The sequence below is a fragment of the Perna viridis genome, chromosome 2, assembly GCF_037379345.1.
Source record: "Perna viridis isolate PV_CMFRI_1.1 ecotype Kerala chromosome 2, ASM3737934v1, whole genome shotgun sequence".
Taxonomy (NCBI): Eukaryota; Metazoa; Mollusca; class Bivalvia; order Mytilida; family Mytilidae; genus Perna; species Perna viridis.
The window spans coordinates 11,194,837-11,216,443 of record NC_142446.1 but is presented as its reverse complement, the minus strand read 5'-3'; the positions used below and the strand labels follow the sequence as shown (position 1 = coordinate 11,216,443).

Genomic DNA, 21,607 nt, shown 5'->3' with positions numbered 1-21,607 from the left:
CATTTGTTGGATAAAAATATTTTGAAAATGAAGATAGTGACAATCATTCCATTGTACAGCATGTTAATAAGTGAACTTTGAAATGAAAAATTAAAAATATCAAAAGACATATTATGATTGTCAAAGAAAAGAAGTTTTATTGGAATCATTTTTATTCATCTATCCATGCAACTATGTAATCATTATTTGATTAAGTGTCACTTTTTATGTCTTCAGATTATTATGGGGGAACGAAAAACATTTTTTCTAGCCTCTTTTTTTAACCTTAAGGGTCAAAACCCAACATCAAAATGGTGTTTTGACGTAAAAATGTATCTCCTATTGACTAATCTTTAAAATGCATATTTTCAATGGTATTGTTAAATGCTCAAAATGTCAGTTTAGCAGGATGTATTGGTTTTGAGATTTTGCACTCACAAAAAAACTGTTCTCAAGATCTGCGGATTCACATTGAAGAATCAAACTTAACAGAACAAATTACATAATTTTGACAAAAATGCAATAATCCATCTTTGCTGATTATAGCGGAATATAATAGCATCAAGACCTAAGTTTTTACAACTCTTTATGTTACTATTCCCCATACTCAGATGAAATCCACTCTCAAAAGCATTATACATCGTTGTTACCATATAAAGGATGGAACTCCTATATACATATACGTAGTACTTGGAGATTCTCCATACCTTGTAAAGAAATATTCTAACATGTCAAAAAGCTGGATTTTTTATCGACAATTGGGATGGATGTGCTCGGCATTCTAATGGGTACAAATTGTGCTCCGCTACTCACTGGCCTATTCCTTCATTCTTATGAGGTTGACATTATAGCTAATCTTATTGTTTAGCCAGATCCTTTGATCTCTAGTTTTATTGTCTAGATTTTATCCTTTGAATATATCATTGTGATTTCCGCTCGAATCTTTGTTCCCTTGATTACTCTAAGCATAAAATGATATACTAAATCTGTTTTCCCACTTTCGGTATGCGTTTCAAGACGATCCAAATCACAGCTCGAAATTAAACTTTTCCTTAAATTGAAATCTAGGAACTCGTTGATATGGTAAAGTAAGCCATGTGTAGAGATTTTTTCAATTGCCGCCCATTTTTGGATTAAATAAAACGAAGTTCAAATGGTCTATATTCAAAAAGAGATAATAATGTTAGAGAAAAGGATAATGTTACAGTGTGTTGATCTTATCATGTATAATGATTTAGGTTTTTTTACCATCTGTCCAAATTAATATATAATAAGTTTATCGTATTTCAATATTTGTTTTTAATAGAAAGGAATGCTATGTATTTTACAAACTACAAATAATTGATATGATTACACGAATGACATGTACAATACATGTATTAAAATGTTAGTTAGGTACAACCGTGATAATCACCAACATCGTTTTTTCGAATCCCTAGCTAGATACACTCTCAATAATGGAATCTACAGTGCTGATCCGCCTCTACGCATTGATTGTTGGTATCCAGTTACTAGTATATCTTTGCTGCATATGTCAAATTCTTGGTTGCCGTTGGTCTAGGTCAGCTTCTCTCCTTATGCATAGAATATTCGCCACGCAGACTGCAGTAAAGCCTCTACATCCAACCTCTAAAGAATCGCTACATGTCTGCCATCTATATCAACAACGAGGCGCATATCGCATTTTCAATTTTCTTGGTCTAGGATTGGTTCGAAATATCTCGGAGAATGTCAGCCTCCGGTCAAGATCTGCAAATAACTTCCAATCTCCTGTCAGGTTAAGTATTATAACATGTATCGTTTTTGTCTATTTGCTGCTTCTCACAGTTGATATGTGTATATTTGCGTTTTGTTGTTTGAATTTGTTCTGCAGTTCCTTTTCATAAGTGTTTGCAATATCCGGTAGAATGTGACGATAGAAGTGAGGATAAGTTATGTTCCTTTATTTCAACAAAGCTAATGGACACACAGGTGTTTGTGCAAGAGTCCTTCCATGGAGTTTTCTAGTGTTGGTAGCACATCACAGACTGACCTCAGAAAAAAGTGCAATTGCAACGAAGGATATTTTTGTCCAGGTCACTGTGCGCTGGTCTGTTTACCATCTTGTCCTAATTGATTTTGTTTGTAGGCTTTCCCCTTTCTCCTTCATGGTTCATGCGTTTGTACCATACAATGTCTTAGAGTTGAGTCAATTTTCTTCCATTAACTACCCTTTTTAAGTTCCATTATTTGTATTTCCGCAACCAATATTCCAACAATATGAGGAATGCCTCAACTCGTCCACAGCTTCTACTGCTGTTGTCCGACTACTTTTTCCCCTGTTCCTATTTCAACTACTGCTGATCTGACTTTATTATCTTCAGAACTTTTCAATGTTCAACTTTGCCTTGCATGTATTCTATAGATTTAAAAAGAAGCTTCAGTTGAAGATGGTCTGTTTAAGTGATGCACGATGAAACCTAAACTATTTTCCAGAGGAAGTATTCCACTGTTGAAGCCATAAAAAAAGAGAATTCCCCTTTTTTATTTAAGAAGCTTACTATTCAGGGTTATCTTTTTTGAGAGCACCCTTTCGCCTTCCCTAAACACTGTGGAATAAATCCTTTCTTCTTATGCTCAAAATTTCTTATTCTTTTGTTTTGTTAAAACTGAGTCTAAATGACCATGTAAAAACAAGGATTATTTTGTCAAAATGCTTTGATTTTCTATCGACAACATATTCGTAGTGTGATGATGTTTTGAACGTATAGACGTTATACCAATGGGAGCATATTTTGCCCCTCTACTTTCATGAACAAACTTTATGGCAGATCTGGATCAAAAGAACATAATGGCAATTGGTCAGGATCTTAAACATTAGTTCACGCTTCATAGATGACATTTATTCCAAAGTAGTTGAGATAAAAAAATACTAGACATTGATACCCCTGCTCATATCTTTACCAACAATTATTTATCGACGAAGGAGAAAAACCCATGACTAAACTGGACAACAAATGTGATGCCTGTATATTTAAAACTGGCAGCTTTTCAGACTGTACATATGGAATACATATTTTATGCAAGAGCATGTCGAAGCTACCTGGAATCATGGTCTCCAAGCTTTTATATTTCCTCTACAACACTTTCAGTAGCTTTCATGGCTGTCCAAAGGATCGTTGAACATGCAAATTTAAATTCCTATCCACGAATTTCCCCAAGTAAAGGCTAACACCTTTGTCACCTGTATATGGAAATGGTGACCCATATGCTCTGGTACACATAGTTTTCAATGCAGTTCATAGTATAAGGGTCTTAGCAAAACTACCTTAATATTCAAATAGTATAGGAATCTACATTAAACTGACAACTGTAGGTCCTCATTCTGTTCTATAACTTTCAGCAATGACTTTGTAGTATTACTTTTCTAAATTGAACTGATTAGCACCATCACAATTTATATATGGAAATTTCGGACAGTTAGATACACATAACTTTCCATCTCATCACAGTTACCAATTACTATCAATCATACATGAACCACATTTCGTATGGAATTTTATTCCTTATTAACTTAAGTTATTCATCTAGATATATGACAAAAATATATCAACAAATTTATTCAACTCTTTTAACAAGTAGTCTACACAAAACAAAATATAACCAAAACTTGACAACGGTTCTAACTGTTATGATATCTACAAGACTTCTCACTGATATTACTTATCAGTATATTTGAAATCATATAGTTAAAGTCTGCAAAGATTGGTTGTGAAAATACTTCATCCCTCAGTCATCTACAATCATTTCAACCAGGTTTACATTATATTATGTAATCAAAGTGCTGATACAACCAGTGGTTTTAGATTTTTTGTAAAAATTGTAGCATGAACAAAGTTTCAAAGCTTATATAATGTTAAATAAAATTGTGATCATACATTGCATTTTAAATACTATTAAGAACTGTCTAAATATGTATGAACTGAGAGTCAATCTATACTACTGATCCAACTTCACACAAATTTACAAATTTTGTTCCATGTCACCTTTTTCTCCAATTTTAAATCTATCCATAAGTTAATGTGCATTTACATTCAAAAGCTCAACAGAGTATTTATCCTACATAACAATTATACTTAAATAAAACTAATATCAGTTTAAGACAATAATTTCCTTAACACAAGATTTTTAAAATATAGACACTTTTATCAATTTTAATTTTCCAGACAATGTTACTTGGTTAAAATCACTGCTCTTCACTTCCTGTTTATAAATGGTAAAATATTGTAATAGGATGGATAATTTGCTTTTTAAGTGTGTTCAAATGACAATACTTAATTCATTTTATCCTTCAAGACACAATACTGCAAGAAATAATTCCCTAAATGTAAATTTATTACTAAATATCTTTCAAGGCCGAAAAGGAGTCCCTCAAATCTTGATTTGATATGAAGACCAAATCTTTATTTTATTTGCATAAATAATAAACTATTATTGGGCTGATAAATTGCAAGAAACATAATTAATTGTTATAAAAGAGATACTGAATGATATAAAAGGAAATACATTTGGACTATATTTTTGTGTAGTGTTCAGAAATAGTAGGTTCCAGTGATAGACTGGTGACATAAGGTATTTTGATCCCGAAGCATAAATAAAAAAAACCAATACAGTATTTGATGCTAAATGTCATGAAACATTCATTGTGCTATTTTCTCTTATCACAAAATATCTGGGTTATAATGATGTCACATAACTTGCTGTAAGCATTCTAACAAAAACATGTCAAATATTGATAAGATTAAAGTACACATAATAAAATTATCTGCGGTGAGCAGCTTAGTGCAAATAATCCAAACAATTGGGCAAATATGGACACACCATTCACACTTACATGTAACACAACATCTCATTCACACTTAAATACAGCATTGAATTTGGAATATGATTAAATGTTTGACACTTGATATGGTTTTGACTAGAATGGAATAGAATAGAATGGACTTGAAACTTTCTTTCAATATTTGAATTAATAGTTTAAGTAACACAAAATCAGCCAATCAAAAGCTAAAATGGGCTCTAATGCCATCTGGTTGAACAGAGCAAGACCATATTAAAGTGGATTAATTGATAAATCTTGTCAAAATTAATTGAAAATAGTCAAGACGTCTTCAAGTGGTTGCAAAAAAAAATGCTTCTAATTTTACATAGTTGATGGATACAAGCATTCTGACAGTAATGCTGATGCAATACAGTGTCCCCTTTCGGCCTTTGAACTCATTGCCTTTATGAGATTTTTTTTATATATGTGAACTAACAGTGGATGGTGTTATTTTTTAACAATCAAGAGAAAATAACTCTTGACCAGCAAAAGCAAATTCCATCAAAATCAAACCTGAGCTTCATTTTACAGTAGATAATAACATTTTTGCATTACAGAAAGCTGCATAAAGACATTCTCTTTCTATCACCTGGAAAATTGAAAAAAAACTTCGTTATTATGAATTACAGGGCAAATAACTCTAGAATGACAGCAGCAATTTGCATCAAAATGATGAAACATAAAATTTTATGTAATTTTCTATGTCAAAGGGCCATAAGTTCCATGTAAACCATTTTGCCGCAATAATATTTAAATTTAATTTGTAACTTGTCATGATAAGACTAGCTAACAAATATGAAATCAATTGGATGAGGCATTACAAAGAAAAGTCTGGAAAACATAAAATTTTATGAAATTTTCTATGTCCAAGGGACACAACTTCTGTAAAAATCATTCAACTGTAACATCATTCAAACTTAACTTGTAACTTGTCATGATAAGACTATATACCAAATATGAAATCAATTGGATGAGGCATTACAAAAAAAAACGTCCAGAAAACATAAAATTTCATGAAATTTTCTATGTCCAAGGGCCATAACTTCTGTAAAAATCATTCAACCGTAAAGTCATTCAACTTAACTTGTAACTTGTCATGATAAGACTTTATACCAAATATGAAATCAATTGGATGAAGCATTACAAAAAAAGTCTGAAAAACATAAAATTTCATGAAATTTTCTATGTCCAAGGGCCATAACTTCTGTAAAAATCGTTCAACCATAATGTCATTCGAACTTAACTTGTAACTTGTCATGATAAGACTATATACCAAATATGAAATCAATTGGATGAGGCATTACAAAAAAAAGTCCGGAAAACCAAGTGTGACTGACAGACTGACGGACAGACGGATGGACGGACGGAGTGCAAACCTAAGTCTCCTTTGGCATTTGCTGAAAGGGGACAATAAAGTGAAACATATCATAAGCTTAATTTTACCGGAGTTCTAGGTGAGTACAACAATATAACAGATCACAATTTTTAATAACATAAATCAGTTAAAGAGCAGAGAATTATTTCTCTAATGTTTTAATGCACAGGTCTGGATGGTAACATCTCAGTATACACTGATCTCAGGACAAACAAATCCATATTTCTCCAAAACTATAACCATTCATTGACTCTCCAACTGAATCAGTTGAATACCAATCAATAACTATACTCTATCCTGTTCCAACCTCCCTGGTCATGATGGTTTACTACTGGTTCTCATTTTTGTGACTACATTTGGTTTGTTTAGCTTCATCACACTGAAAAATACAAATGTAAGAGACAGTTTTTTTTTCATACTTAGGCAATTTCAAACAAGATATCTGTATCTATTAATTATTACATCTGAGGATTTTAAAAAATAAGTATAAAAGGCTATGGAGGATAAAATAACCTCACTTGTTCCTGTTTCCATACTTTTACCATGACCTTATAAGATTATTTCTAAAATGTATAAAGTAATTCCAGATTAGAATCATATCATTATTTCACCAAAGAAGTAGGTGCTTTAAAAGATAAAACTGTCTCCAAATTAAATTTTTTTTCTTACTGCTATTTACAAACTTTACTATGGCTTGGTTTTAAAATTACAAAACTTAAATTGAGAAACAAGAGGCTCCCAGGAGCTTGAATCGCTCACCTGGTTAAATTTTTGCTTTTCAATGCAATAACTCTAACAAGAAATTGTCCGACAAATTTGTCTCCATGGAAACTTTGGTAGGACTTATCATGAGGATCATTTCATCTATCGAAAGTTTCATTCTATCTATTTTAATTTTCAAGATATTGACTGAAAACTGCAAAAAATGTAATTTTTTGCCTTTCAAGGGCAATAACTCTCATATGGAGTCATCTGACAACTTTGATCCCTGAAGACTTTTGTAGGCCTTATAATAAGAATCATTTCAACAATTGAAAGGTTCATTCCATCTATCATAGTTTTCAAGATATAGGCTGAAAACTGTAAAAAAAAGTCATTTTCCACCTCTCAAGGGCAATAACCCTTACATGGAGTCGTCTGACAACTCTGATCCCTTGGAGACTCTTGTAGACATTATAATAAGGATATTTCAGCAATTGAAAAATACTAGCCAAACCTAACCGTTTTGGAGATATATCCAAAAAACTACTGTAAGACCCCTATGTTGTATTTTTAGTAAAGGCGGCCATGTTTTTTAACCAATCATAAATCCAAACATTCATTTTGTTAAGGATACCCTAAAAAACAAAAAATACTAACTTTCATTGAATTCTGTACAGTAGTTTCTGAGAAAAAATTTTTGAAAGTAATAACATCAAAAACAGCAAAAAATGTCCAAAAAGGGCAATAACTCCAACATGGGTCAACAGATTTTCACCAAAATTTGACTACAGATAGATCTCATCATGCTGAATACTTTTATACCATATGTCAGAATTTGGCTAAACCTAACAGTCTTGGAGATATATGTTCTATTTTCAGTATTGGTGGCCATGTTTTTTTACAGATCAAAAATTAAAACATCATTTTGTGCAGGATACTCTAAGGAACAGCATTATAAGTTTCATGCAAATCTATTCAGTAGTTTCAGAGAAGATGTTTGAAGAAACTGTTAACGACGATGATGACAGACACCAAGTGATGGCAATAGCTCACATGGCCTGCGACCAGGTAAGCTAATAACACCACCAAAATGGGCAACTTTTTCAATTTATTTAATACTTGATAAAAATACTTCTTTTAAGTCCACTATTGTTAATATCCGATGCCTTCACACCCTTCCATCAAAAGATCCTTTTGATACTTATTATTCACAACATATCTTAACAATTTGTCGGTGGAAGAATGTGGAAGTTACTATTTTCCCTAATAACCATAGTAAAGGAGAGAAGGTACAATAAGGGCTATATTTGGCCCCCTATTTTACCAAAAAAAATGCCATATGCATTGTAAAATGGATGATTGCAATTTAATTTTAATTGGTTTTTAATTTTCACCATTTCATCAATTTTCTGTTTTGTGGAAGATAACAACCTGTCAAAACTACTAAGTTGGGAAAATGCCATTTAACAATGCTAATTTTATTATCTTCAAAGGGCTCTGCCAGTGTGACCCAGAGATATCTTGACTGATTTGTACTCTTATCAAAGTCGCAGTTAGAAATCGCAATCAGTAATTTGGGGTCAAGTTGGCAGAGAGACTGAAAAATTGAAAAAAATGTTCCAAGAAGTGCCCAATTTTGTCACATATGATGGAAAATTTACAGCTTTCCCAAATTTGGAAATCACATTTTGCAATCATTGAAACATGATATGCTAATAATTGAGGTTGAACATGCTAAATCATTCATTTAACATTCTAAACAGCAATTAAAATATTCCCATATCAAATGTCTAATTTCAAGTCATGCAGGGGCTTTATTGTGCTAAGTCCTTTAGGGATTTTCTTTAAATTTTCTTATAACGTTAAGTTTAAGAAGACTGATCTTAACAAGAATAATGCAACAATACCACTTGTTAAATATAAACAAAATTGTTCGGTGAACAAAGAACCAATTTTGGTCACTGAACAGAAAATAAAATAACTTGATGTTTAAACCCCTAAATGATATACCGGTAATCACTGATATAAAGGTTGATTAAAAAAACAGAAGAAAAAAGTCCATTTCTGACACTGATACCACCGGTTCTTGTGAATAGTCTTCTTTGTTCTAGAACTTTGACCATAGGGACTGACAAGTGATTACTAGACTTTATATGTTGTTTCACCATTGTTTCTTCAGAACAACAAGAGTAAGCTCATTGGTTTACAGCATTATAAACATATCATCAAGGTAGATCATACTTAATATAGTAGATAAATTTTTCTAGTTTTTCTGAAAGATGACCTTGAATAAACATACTTTGTGATAATTGAACCTTAAAAAAGGCAATTTTTTTCAACATTTTATATGGATTCTATAGGGAATTTTCACTATTTCCTGTACTACTAAAAAACTGGTAGAAAAGATTTCTTTTAAATTTATTTAAAGAACAATTAACTGATATTCTTTTATATTTCAAAAAGAAAATTAAGGGTCACCTATCTCTTTTTCTTGCAATATTGAAAAAACTCCCATTACATTTCTATAGAACATTTCCCGTCAATTACCTCCTTTTGAAAAGGGTTCTTTACAGTTCATGTTTGTAAGTTCACCATACAAAATTTCTATGTAAAACATTCTTTTAAAATATTTTGAACATATTATTTTTACATTATTTAAAGACCAGTAATTAATGGAAAATATAAATGTCCGTATGATTTTGCAAGATGACAGAAAATAATGCCTCATGTAATAGGTATTATCTCCCTTAATGACTTTATATAAAGTTTAATCAAAACCCATTTAACGATTCTGGAGAAGTTTACAACATTTAGAACAAATAAACCCCATTTAAACATGGCATTTCTTCATGTGCAAGAATTCAACAATAATTTTCTTGCTCATGCACATCTACGTATGATGTCCAACCATTCTTTGAAGTGTTATCAAAATCCTTAGAATGGAGATGCACTAACACGGTACATGGGCAGCATAACAGAGATTATACAGACAGCCAAACATGGTGATTTCTGTATAACCTCTTAAAGATTGTATGTGGGTTGTCTTAATGCTCCCTATCCATATAGGGGTTACTTGAAGTACAATTACCAGTAGTCAATCCTAGCGATCATATCTCAGAAATAAAGGGGATGCCCACTAGCATTAGTCCTAATTCATAAAAGAGAGTGTATAAAATTAGTGACCTTAATATAGTTTCTTAATTGAAATGCACATTGTGTAAGCTGAGCTTAATAATACTACAAAATGAATAAATATAGAAAGACATTTTGATATCTAATAACTGTCAGTTGAACTAACAGTAAACATGTACTGCTGTCAATGGATCCTGTGAACAATTTAAAAAAAAAATCACAATTTTGAGGCATTCAAGATCCAATAATTATGAATGAAAAAATTGGATAGCAACCAAAAATGAAAGGAGATTCATTCAATGACAATGAATCACAATGGCAGTGTGATATATTTCAAATTTTATATGATGTTATATTTTCTACAAAGAGTGTTAGGTGGACTTCAGAGAGGAGACCACAACAAAATATTTATGACAGATACACACAGACATTCAGTTTCCATGGAAAAAAGCAAAGCAAGTCTATACAGCCAAACATTTTATGACTAAAACTAAGTCCAAGGTTAATAATGGGTAAAACATCATTTCATGCCAAGGAAATTAAATTGATTAGAGACTCATCAAGAGCTTACCACAAACCAAACTTTTTTAACAATATCCAAAATGTCTGAATAACTTAATGATGTGTAATGAAGGATGGTATGACATAGACAGACTGACCACAAAACTACAATATCACTTGTTGCCATAAGGAGATTATCAAACCAGTAGATATTGGATGGTAATTATCTGAAAGAGTTAATTCTTTCAATCATTCTGTCTCTAATTCAATATTAAGCCAATTTAATGAAACTTTATTTCAACAAAATAATTATGAACTTTTGCAAAACACGTGCAAGTAATTGAACATAATTAAATGAAGACAGTCAAACACTTCATGAAAAATTGAATACCTCAGCAGAACTGAAAATGTAAAATATATACAGATAAAAAGTAAAGTTTTAACCTTTAAGATTCATTATCTAATCAAAGAACTGAATTTAATAAGAAAGCACCCAAATTTTCTTGCCATTTTAAAAACTTATACAGGTGGACTTTTTCATAGATCAAATTCGGCTACTATACAAAAAGGTCAATTTTTCATTAAATGTAGACATGCATGCAACATAAAGTCACCTTATTATAAATTGTGAGTAAAAGATTGGGTTCATCATAAACTGCCATTCTTTGTACAAAACTAACTGTATGGGTTCTTTCAAAATCACTCTTTCTTCATGGAAAATCACAATAAACAGTTGAAAAGAAGCAGAAACAAAACTGACAAATATAAATATAACTGACGTTAAAACAAATCTAGAAATACTGACAGCATAACTCACATAAAAATACAATGGCATCTAATACATGAATGCAAATACTTTCTAAAATTTCTATTCAATCATAAGTTTTACTATTAACACAAAACCCATTCAAATCAGAAATTAAAAATAAAATGCACAAAAACATTATATTAATGTTTGACAGAAACAAACTACATTGGAGTCAGTGGCGAAGTAAAAGTAATGGAATCCAAATTATTCAGAACAAGAATCAATATGGCAGGTGAACAATGGCTTGAAGTAATAATAATTACCTGGAAGTTATTAAAACATCATTCAAGCATTTGAGCATACAAGAGGGTGATGGAAAGACAAAAAGAAGGAAGGATATTCCGATCACATCAAACTGCCTTACTTTAAAGAAGGGATAAAAAAAACACCAGTAAGATATGAAAAGCTCAAGATAGGGAGAATTGATAATACAGATAGTAAATAAGTTATCTTATTCAAATGAATTTTAATTAATATGCTTTTGATGTCAACCCAGAAATCCAACCTTCAATTGTAATGGTGTTTATTGATTGTTCAGATACTATAAACTATATGATTCCTGCTACCTATTAAAACCATGTCCCCAAAACATATAGATATTTCAACTAGCATTGTTGAGAGCATGAGATCTGTGTAAGTTAGACCAAACCTATAAAATCATGAGAAAGCTTAAAACAGCAGACTTAGAAAAAACTGAAAAATCCAAAGGCAACTACTCTGCCATAATTGATGGTATATCACTCTAATAAGCCATCAAAATGGAGTACCATCGAAGTTTGATTGAAATTCGTCTAATTAAACAAGTCATAAAGAGTTCTTACAATGTCAGCCAGTCAGATGCCTCATTGAAGTTTCAGGTTAGGCTGAGGACTATTTGCTAGGTAGATTGTTAATGACAGAACAAGAGTAATGAATAAGATCTTTGGTTGAGGGTGAGCTAAAACTGGTGGGAAATAACAGTAATAAGTTTCTTCCACCATTTCACTGAATGTAGCAACAGTAAGGAAAAACCTATTGAAGTACTGTCAAATCATGAAAGCTTACTTCAAAGCTTAAGGAACTATACTGTCATGGGAAAGTTTTCTTTCCAGAAAATTTCCCAACCTATTTTGGACTGAGTTTTGTTGTTTTAAAATCCTTTGGTTGGAGATGAAAACCTTTTGGGGAAATAATGGCACCATGGATAATATTTATACATGTACAAGTTTTGTAGAGAATATCTTACTTAGTATTCAGTCTGCCCCTTTAGCCATTAGTCCTGAGTCTAGTCAAAATTGATGGATGGGTGTCAGAGTGAAAGTTTACTGAAATTTGTTTTAACAAATTCAAATTTTAAATAGATATCATTAAGATGGAATCCATCTTTGTGGGCCCGGCTGTGGTAAAAATCCTGTATATCAGCCATGTAAAACACATTAAATTTATCACGCAAAACTCATTACAGTTGAGACACAAAACTATTATGCAAAAATCATTAATTTGACCTTGAGTTCAAAGTTCAACAAAGGTCACCAACCAAAGTACATGACACAACCACTTGAGCTGATCTAACCTCATGCCAAATACCAAACACCTACACCATAAGACAGTTACAGCCCAGCTCGAATCCCCCATGCAAAATTCATAAATTTTACTGTGAGGTTAATGTTTAAGGTCAAAGGTCATAAACAATGATAGGCAACACATCATCTTGAGCTGTTCTTCCCTCATGCAAATTTCAAAAGCATATACAAAAAGACAAAAAGTAACAGCCCATATATGTATTTGTAAGCAAAAATCATTAATTTGACCTTGAGTTCAAAGCTCAAGATCAAAGTCCATCAACCATAGCATGCGACAAATATCTTGAACTGATCTACCATCAAGCGAAATATCACTACTTAGTATTACTTAGTAGCTGAAAAATGTTCTGGAATTTGCATATCTACATATGAAGTTTTTCTTATCTACACAATTTTATATGAGATTCAACTGAGTAGTTTCAGAGAAGTGGCAATGATATGCTGTCTCATTTATACATTTTGGGAAATTTCTAATACTAAGTTCTAAGGGGCATAACTTCAACAAAAATAAAAGGATTTCCTGGCAATACACACAACTAAATAAACTGAGAAGATATAATTCAGTAGTTACAATGAAAAACTGTAATAAAGACAGATGGATAGACAAGACAAAGCTATACATGTGATAATACAGTGAATGATAATTATTAGGAATGATTCCTTATTCTTTGCATACTGAATTATACTGAGTTAAAGGTAAACACAAATCCTGTGAAAAATAATCATAATCAAGAATTTACACATACCTATTATTGAGAGATTTGCCAGCTGTCCAGGAAAACTGAGTCTGTAATGGTGGATGTGTAAATGGACAAGAGGCACGATTGGCACAGTTAGATCCATATCTACAATACTACAATAAAGAAATGATCATAGTCAAATGTTTCGGTTCTACAATAGAGAAAAATATCATTGTCAAGTGAACTGGTTCTACAGTCTACAATAAGGATAAAATGCTTTATGTGGTGCAGCTGGATATCACCACAAAGGTTTAACAAAGGGCTTCCCAAAATGGATATATACACTTCCCAAAATGGATATATATACACTTCCCAAAATGGATATATATACACTTCCCAAAATGGATATATATACACTTCCCAAAGGGAGCTTCCTACTATGGATATACTTACACTCCAAGTTTCAATTTACATGGTGCAAGTGTTTTTGAGTTATCAAGCCAAATCATGCAAGACACACAGATGGACAAGAACAATATGGGCATAAAAAGAGAAATTACTCCTACGAGGCATCTGATATTGGTCACCACTGTCAAAAAATAATGCTGAAAAGGTGTACTTTAAGATAATATTTAACTTTACTACACACATATATTAATACATTTGCATGTGTGAGCAACTTCTCCACTATGTCAGTTAGTAGAAAGGGGAAAATGCAGATTTTCAGTTCATTACTTTCTATGATCATTGTTCAACTAATACAATAATGTAGAAACCTTTGTTTTTCAAGCTTTGTAATGGTATGCACAATTAAGATATGATTTGTCCAGCGAATTTACAGTGAAATACTAATTTTAACATGATAAGTTTAAGGTAAAATTTGTCCTTGAACTTGAAACAGGTCATAATTCAAAATTCTCAATACATGGTATAGTAAGATTCAGTATATTAATGAATACCACAATTTCAAGATTTTGAATTAAACTTCATTGAAACTGGTGAAGAAATAATACTTACAATGTGATATACCCTCTAAGTCAATTACACATTTTTATTCTGATATAGACTATTGTAGTACAATAAATCCATTCAATAATACTTGTAGTTGCATGAAACAAACAAATCAAAGCCCTATTAGATAAAGTCACAAAATGTTTGAATGTGATTTATACTTGTTATATAAATGTACAGGTTCTAATCTAATAATAATAAATTGATAGTAAGATTTTGGTTCTAATATGATAAAATAAAATAAAAAAACATACTCATGAAGATATTACCCTCTTTTTAAGGGGTGCGTCTAAACACCACCTAGGCCGCCTTGGTGCACCAAGCTCATGAAACAGCATTAAGGACATGAAAGGACAATGTTATGAATGAAAAGAACACGCCATCGGATAGAATTTTTCATCAGTAAAACATTTATCTAATTTTTGTGTCAAAATATAAAGTGATTTTGTTGCAATTCAGATTTTTCTGTTAAGGATTCACTGACACGTGCCACTGGCCAGTAATCCTCTGGTAATAAAATTAATGAACCATGAAGGAATAGTTAATCATGTCTGATACACATATAGCACCTTTTGTTTATTCTGCTGTAACAGTATTTCCTTGGGCTTGTTTTTATGGGTTGGTTACATTTAAAAGGTTTTTTTGTAATTTTTTTTCTTGGCTTTTTTCTTTTGGGGTTTTTTGTAAGATAAGTAACAACTTCTTAAAAAAAAAAAATCATTTATTAATCACTATCAATGACATGAAACTTATAGTATATAAACATTTGATTTGTCGCTATAGATTCTTCAAAGATGATCAGTATCTTGGTTTTGTACGGCACACTCTTGGTCGTTTCCTTTGATTTGGCGTTTTTGCAAGTCTTTGCGGAATCAGAATTTGGAAATTACTATTGACTGCTTGAACGACGCGGCCTTGGAGACAGTTGGATATTTTACAGTCATTCATAAGTTTATGAAAAAGTTTATCTTTCTGTTCCGTTGTTTTAGATAACCAACACTGCTGTGATACCTTATGTCAATTGCAATGTCCAAATAGCTCATAATTTCCGTTTCCATATAACGCTCTTTTCAAATTGGCAAAATGTACTCTGGTTATATCATGAAGTTTATTAACTAAGTCATGGAGACTCTGTGGTTGCCAATTAATAGACTTTTTAAAGACATGATTAATGGATTCACAGTTGTTGTTGGTCCATAGGCATTCTCGGACACTTAGTTGTTTCCTAGGAAAAGTAACATGTTCGAAGAGTCTATCTTTTAGACGAGAATTAAAGTAACTGGCAAACTGTGGATGCTTTTGAACGATATCATTTGATTTGAGATCAAATTGAACAGAATCATTGGCTGTAACAAGTCCTGTAGAACCAAAGATGTTGTCAAGGATTTTTTAGCGTTCTTTGTCATTGCAACCTATACTGTTCTTTAAATGGTCAGAGACATTGTCTTTCATGTGTTTTGTACACAACAATCGAGTTGTGCCAGGATATTGAAAAATGTCGTCCAGAGCTTTGGTGAGTCTGCTTTCATCATCACTGCCGATTCTAAGATCAATTATTTCAAATGATTCTTGGATGCGTGCTTTGATGTTTATGTAATATGCAAATATATTCTTCTGTCTCGTAATTTGGACTATGTTGAACAGTTGTCTCATTAGCAATTATAACACATTTCCCTACGTTGATATAAGATATATGTATAATTACCTCTTGCAATATTTCAAGCTCTCTTTCATATATGTTGGTTATTCTGGGTTCCACAGAACCCCAAAGACGCCACATTCTTTATCTTTTATTTGAAATTTGAGTGTATTTTAAAATATTTGCTTATTCTTGCGAATGTCAAACAATAAATGAAAAAGAATGCAAATAAGGTAACAAGCTACTACATACTCGGCTTTGAGTAAAAGCCAATTTCTATAATTGTTTTTACTGTGATTTCCGCATATAGTACTTCAGAAAGCGCTAACAAAAGTTTTTTTTATGAAAAAATTTTTTTTTATAACAGAACATCAAAGAAAACATCGTTCGTTCTCTTATTAACACTAATTAGCGGAAAAACACCCAATTATTAGTTAAATGACTAATAAGACCAATTAACAAAGTGATCAGCTACTACAAAGAATAGCGCGTGCCACGCATAAATATTAACTTTTATGTCGCTGTGTAGCATTTAATATATATCGAAAATAATCATATTTCATTATTAAAATTAAACAGTACATTTCATTCAATATTTTCACACATTAAACAGTAAATCTACATTGTGTTATAATCCATCAGGTTTCACTGGATTCAATCAACTATGTCATGTCAACGAAAGTTGGCGCGTGCCAAGGAAAACGTTAATAAGTCTTTCATATTTATCTATATTTACACCAAATTTGAAATGCACGTTCTTTTATTTTAACTTTGTCATATTGATTGGTCTTGGTGCTAATACAACTGCTCCTTTATGTCCTTAGTGCAGTTCCATGAGCTTGGTGCACCAAGGCAGCCTAGGTGGTGTTCAGACGCACCGCTTTTTAAGAGGACTGTTAAACCCTTGAGTCAGGTACACTTCCCTGGCACTGACATTAATCACCTACAAGTCAGGCACATCTATATATTATGCTTAATCTTCCTATCAAGTTCATTAAAATCCATTAAGCAGAAGAATTTCACTTAATACAAGTGAAGCTTCTTAAGTTAAGATTATCTCCCTTTGCAAGCAGAGAAAAATATATTTTTTGTTTGAAATCCCTGTACCAAGTCGGGACTATTCAGTACCAGGTACTCTGCCAGTCTCTGGGGAGGACTATTCAGTACCAGCTACTCTGCCAGTCTCTGGGGAGGACTATTCAGTACCAGGTACTCTGCCAGTCTCTGGGGAGGACTATTCAGTACCAGCTACTCTGCCAGTCTCTGGGGAGGACTATTCAGTACCAGGTACTCTGCCAGTCTCTGGGGATGTAATATCTATTTTGTCAGTTTTATTTTTGACTTCACTTGATTATGGATTGGATTAGTGTTTGGTAATTTTGTTGTTACCCTTAACCCACAAGTTATATACTTTTGAAAACAGGTCATTTGTAAAAATATCTTACCCAGCAGCTCAATTTGTATTGATTCATCAGTAATTTTATTCCCTACAACATGATAAATCTAGTATTACGGATGGACTCAGATTCTGAGGAAAGAAACATGTCACCCTACACAGGCACATCATTTTAAGTTCTTCAGTCTATAGTGACTACTTCTTATTGTCTGTGGTATTATCGTAAAGAAAATTCAACCCTTCATCAGTTGTATTTGCAATAAAAGAGAGACATGGTACTGATACAAAGTACCACTAAATCTGATCTAGCAAACAAATAATCTTACTGTGGGATGCAGGAAAGGACAGTACATATTCTGACAATTTGAGCCAAATCTGCATGGTATCTTCCCCTGTGGCCCGGGTTGGTAAGACGGAGCTGTAGGCACTGGCATTGGAATATCTATAAAAAATTAACTGAGATTAAAAGTGATATAAGGAGAATGGATATGGTAGAATATATCGAAGAGACAACAACCCAACCAGGATGTCAGTAAGCCTATTTCAAAAGCAATGCAATATAAATAGAAATACTCTAATTCATATAATTTTCCTAAAATTATTAATTGATAATTAATACCAGTAAATATTCATTGTCTTTGACCACTGTGACAACCAATTATTGGAATACACTAAAAATAATAATCAGCGTGTTTATCCTGTCCTAACATAGATATTGTTTCGTGAAAGTCCATGTTTATATAATTCTAGCATATGTCAACTTTAAAAAACATGTTTTATGACAGCATGTATATCTTAGTGTCAACTTACATTGTTTTATGAAAGTGTGTTTATTCCATCTTAGCGTGTGTCAACTTACCTTATTTTGTGGCTGTATGTATATCCCATCCTAGCATGTGTCAACTTACCTTGTTTTATGGTAGTATATATATCCCATCCTAGCATGTGTCAACTTACCTTATTTTGTGGCTGTATGTATATTCCATCGTAGCACCTGTCAAATTATATTGTTTTATGGCAGTATATATATCCCATCCTAGCATGTGTCTACTAACCTTGTTTCATGGCAGTTTGTATATCCCATCCTAGCATGAGTCAACTTACATTGTTTTATGACAGTTGGTGTGTTCCCTCTCTTGCTAGCATGTGTAAATGGACAATCTTTCTTGGTACATTTAGCATCAAACTTACAATTTGGATGGATGTAGAGACATTTATCTCCAAACTTACAGTTAGGAAACATTCTAAAATCAGAAAACTGATAGCATTAGTTTTGGTGATTTTACAGAATCATGTTAAGAAATGTTGGGCCTTTTTAAAGTGAAATAATTTGTCTTTTTGTCAATAAAATGATCTGAAGGCAGCTTGATACAACCATAAATGTTGGATCCTGATCATTAACAATAGGGACAAATATGGACACTATTACTGAGTTTATCTACATTGCAGAATAAATACTTGATACAGCAAAGGTTTCTGACTCAGAGTAAATTTAATAATAGAAAAAAGTATGCAGACAGGTTTAATCAAGAAACCAGCTTTTGGTCTCAGTTTTCATACAAAAAAAAAAGATTATATGAACCAATAGAAATAACTAAGTATGACATTGATATACTGCATACCTGTTTCTTACAATGAAATGAGGTCCAACTTGTTTTTTTTAAAGAAAATAACAACTCCATATTGTTGTAAGATTGATGCTTACATTATGAATAGAAATCTAGAAAGTACAGTACTGGGTCACAAGTGAGTTCTACTTTAAAAATTCCCCCCAGTCTATATAAAATCGTGTTTTTCAAAAATAAAAATATTTTGTAGCTGTCTTATTGAATGTAAGTTTCATCAACAGAGAGATAAAAAATAAAAGTTTATATGTCTCTTTGGGTTGAAGATTAAATAAGAAGACTTTGAAATAACAAAAGTTGAACTCAATAGAAAAAAATGACATTTATATGCTTTTATAGGTATATCTTAACACCATAATTCTTCTTTTAATTCAATCATTGGTATTTATGAATTTGGCAACAAAAATGTAAAATCTTAACAATAGTTTATTCCCTAGTTATTTCTCATTCATAAGATAAAAAGTTCTTGGCTTCATAATTGTTTGTTTCTTTGTTGTTGTTGTTTTTTTGAAGGAATTGTGTACAGATTCTATTGGGGAAATTAAAAATTGGACTCCCTTTTGCATTGTGCATTACATATAAACAAGATGGATAACATGTCTGAAACTGTGTCATTAAGGACTACAGTATGGCTTACCTTAAGTATGATAGCATTTTACCAATGAAAAAGTGGGTAAGTTTAATGGGTACAAATTCATAATATATATTTGTCAAACTTCTCCATACTAAAAGATACCAATAAATACTGTCATGACTGTACATATTATGAATAATACTGGTTTGATACTTTATGAGTTACATATTATACAAATAAAGTGACCCCTAAGTGTGAAGGACGAACAGAAAGATGGGCTGAATCAAGCAGGTACTATACCTGCTTTCAACTTTGGGGATGCAGGTAAAAAAAAACAAAAAAAAAACAGAAATATCAATTTCATTTTTTTTAGAAAAAAATGGAAAACTGGGTCGATGGATCCCTAACCTAACTAATAAAAAAACTGGATTAGATGTTTGTTCCACCTTATTGAATCTAGTTGAAACCAAATATGTCCACCATACAGCATTTCTTGACCACATCAGCATTGTGGTAATTATTACAGTAGAAAGTCAGCATGTTGCAAGGTTTACAGACAAAGGACATATAGTAATGGCATAGGTATACTTAGTTCAGTTGTGATCTTCAAACATTTAGCTATAATATTTCTACTATGTAATAAGATAGTCGAAAACATGACAAAAGTACATACTTGCATGGTGTAGTGGGGTGATGGTATGAACAGGCATTTCCATTAACACAGGCTGGCCAGAATTTACATTTCTCAGTGATCTTTGATTTCTTAGAAGGAGATTCTTCTTGTTCTTCCTCTTCATCTTTCAAAAAAAAAAAAACAATTCAATACAAAACATTAGTTAAATAAAATCACAATTTAATTAGGCAGACTTTTTTTAATGAAAGATGAAGAGACCAGTTAAGATCAATAAAAAGTTGACAGGTTGAGCAGGAACAAAATAACTTTTCCTTACTTTCTAAAATGCATATGTGTTTTCTTGTTTCCTTTCCTGACTGAAACAATATCAAATTATCATGTCCCCGATAGGACAAAATATAAACCGAAATATAAATAACATATAACTAAGAGGGTGATAGAGCAGTTTGTTACCCCAAAAAAATTGTTGTCATCCCGAGGCTTAACCAAGGGTGACAATGTATTTTCAAAGGGTAACAAACTCTCTACCACCATCTAAGCTAAATATTTTATATGTATGTTTGTCTTTCATCTTTATTTTCTTCATTAATATTGTTTATTTTTTTTTAATTTATTGAAACTGTATACATCCAACCATTTTGTGACCTTTGAAAAAAAAAAACTATCACCCTCTGAGACATGTGATAGAGCAAAATATTACCCTCATATTGAACCAATCAAAATTCATTACTTACTGTAAATGAAATTTTGTGAATATCTTAGTAAAAGTTTGACTTATTCCATTTTGTAGCATGTAAGATGTCACATTTAGTTGACTTGAACTATATTTTGATACTAAGGAAGGGAAGGAAATAAAGGCATAAAGACAAGTTGAAAAGTTACTCATAAATCTAACTGGACTTATACCCTGCAGAGGGATTACTTTTACTTTTATTTGCAAGAATCTGGCAATAGTTATTTTGCTTTGTGTACATCATCATTTGACAAGATAGCCACATGTCCCCCAACTCACTGCTATAAATTGATATGACATAGTATGAATGATTACCCTATTCAATTTTAATAAAATAATTTTAATAAATCAATCGTGGATCATAGATTTGTCGTGCAATCTGTTCCTATAGTTTC

The 21,607-nt window shown here is 32.0% G+C and overlaps 1 protein-coding gene across 5 annotated transcripts in view; it reads right to left on the bottom strand.

The window, feature by feature from the left end:
- Nucleotides 1-3,499: 3,499 nt before the first annotated feature.
- Nucleotides 3,500-21,607, bottom strand: part of LOC148623625 (zinc finger CCCH domain-containing protein 14-like) — a 60,827-nt gene continuing 42,719 nt past the window's right edge. For 2 of the 5 annotated variants that reach the window (XM_088565570.1, XM_088565567.1), the window contains exons 12-18: nt 20,519-20,642; nt 18,751-18,890; nt 17,973-18,088; nt 17,696-17,737; nt 13,667-13,773; nt 11,165-11,258; nt 3,500-6,594 (exon numbers count right to left, since the gene is read on the bottom strand). In XM_088565570.1, coding sequence (XP_088421696.1) covers nt 6,544-6,594; nt 11,165-11,258; nt 13,667-13,773; nt 17,696-17,737; nt 17,973-18,088; nt 18,751-18,890; nt 20,519-20,642 — 674 coding nt within the window. In that variant the 3' untranslated portion in view covers nt 3,500-6,543. The remainder of the gene's footprint in view (nt 6,595-11,164; nt 11,259-13,666; nt 13,774-17,695; nt 17,738-17,972; nt 18,089-18,750; nt 18,891-20,518; nt 20,643-21,607) is intronic. The other 3 variants (XM_088565569.1, XM_088565568.1, XM_088565571.1) reach the window with 3 other exon arrangements.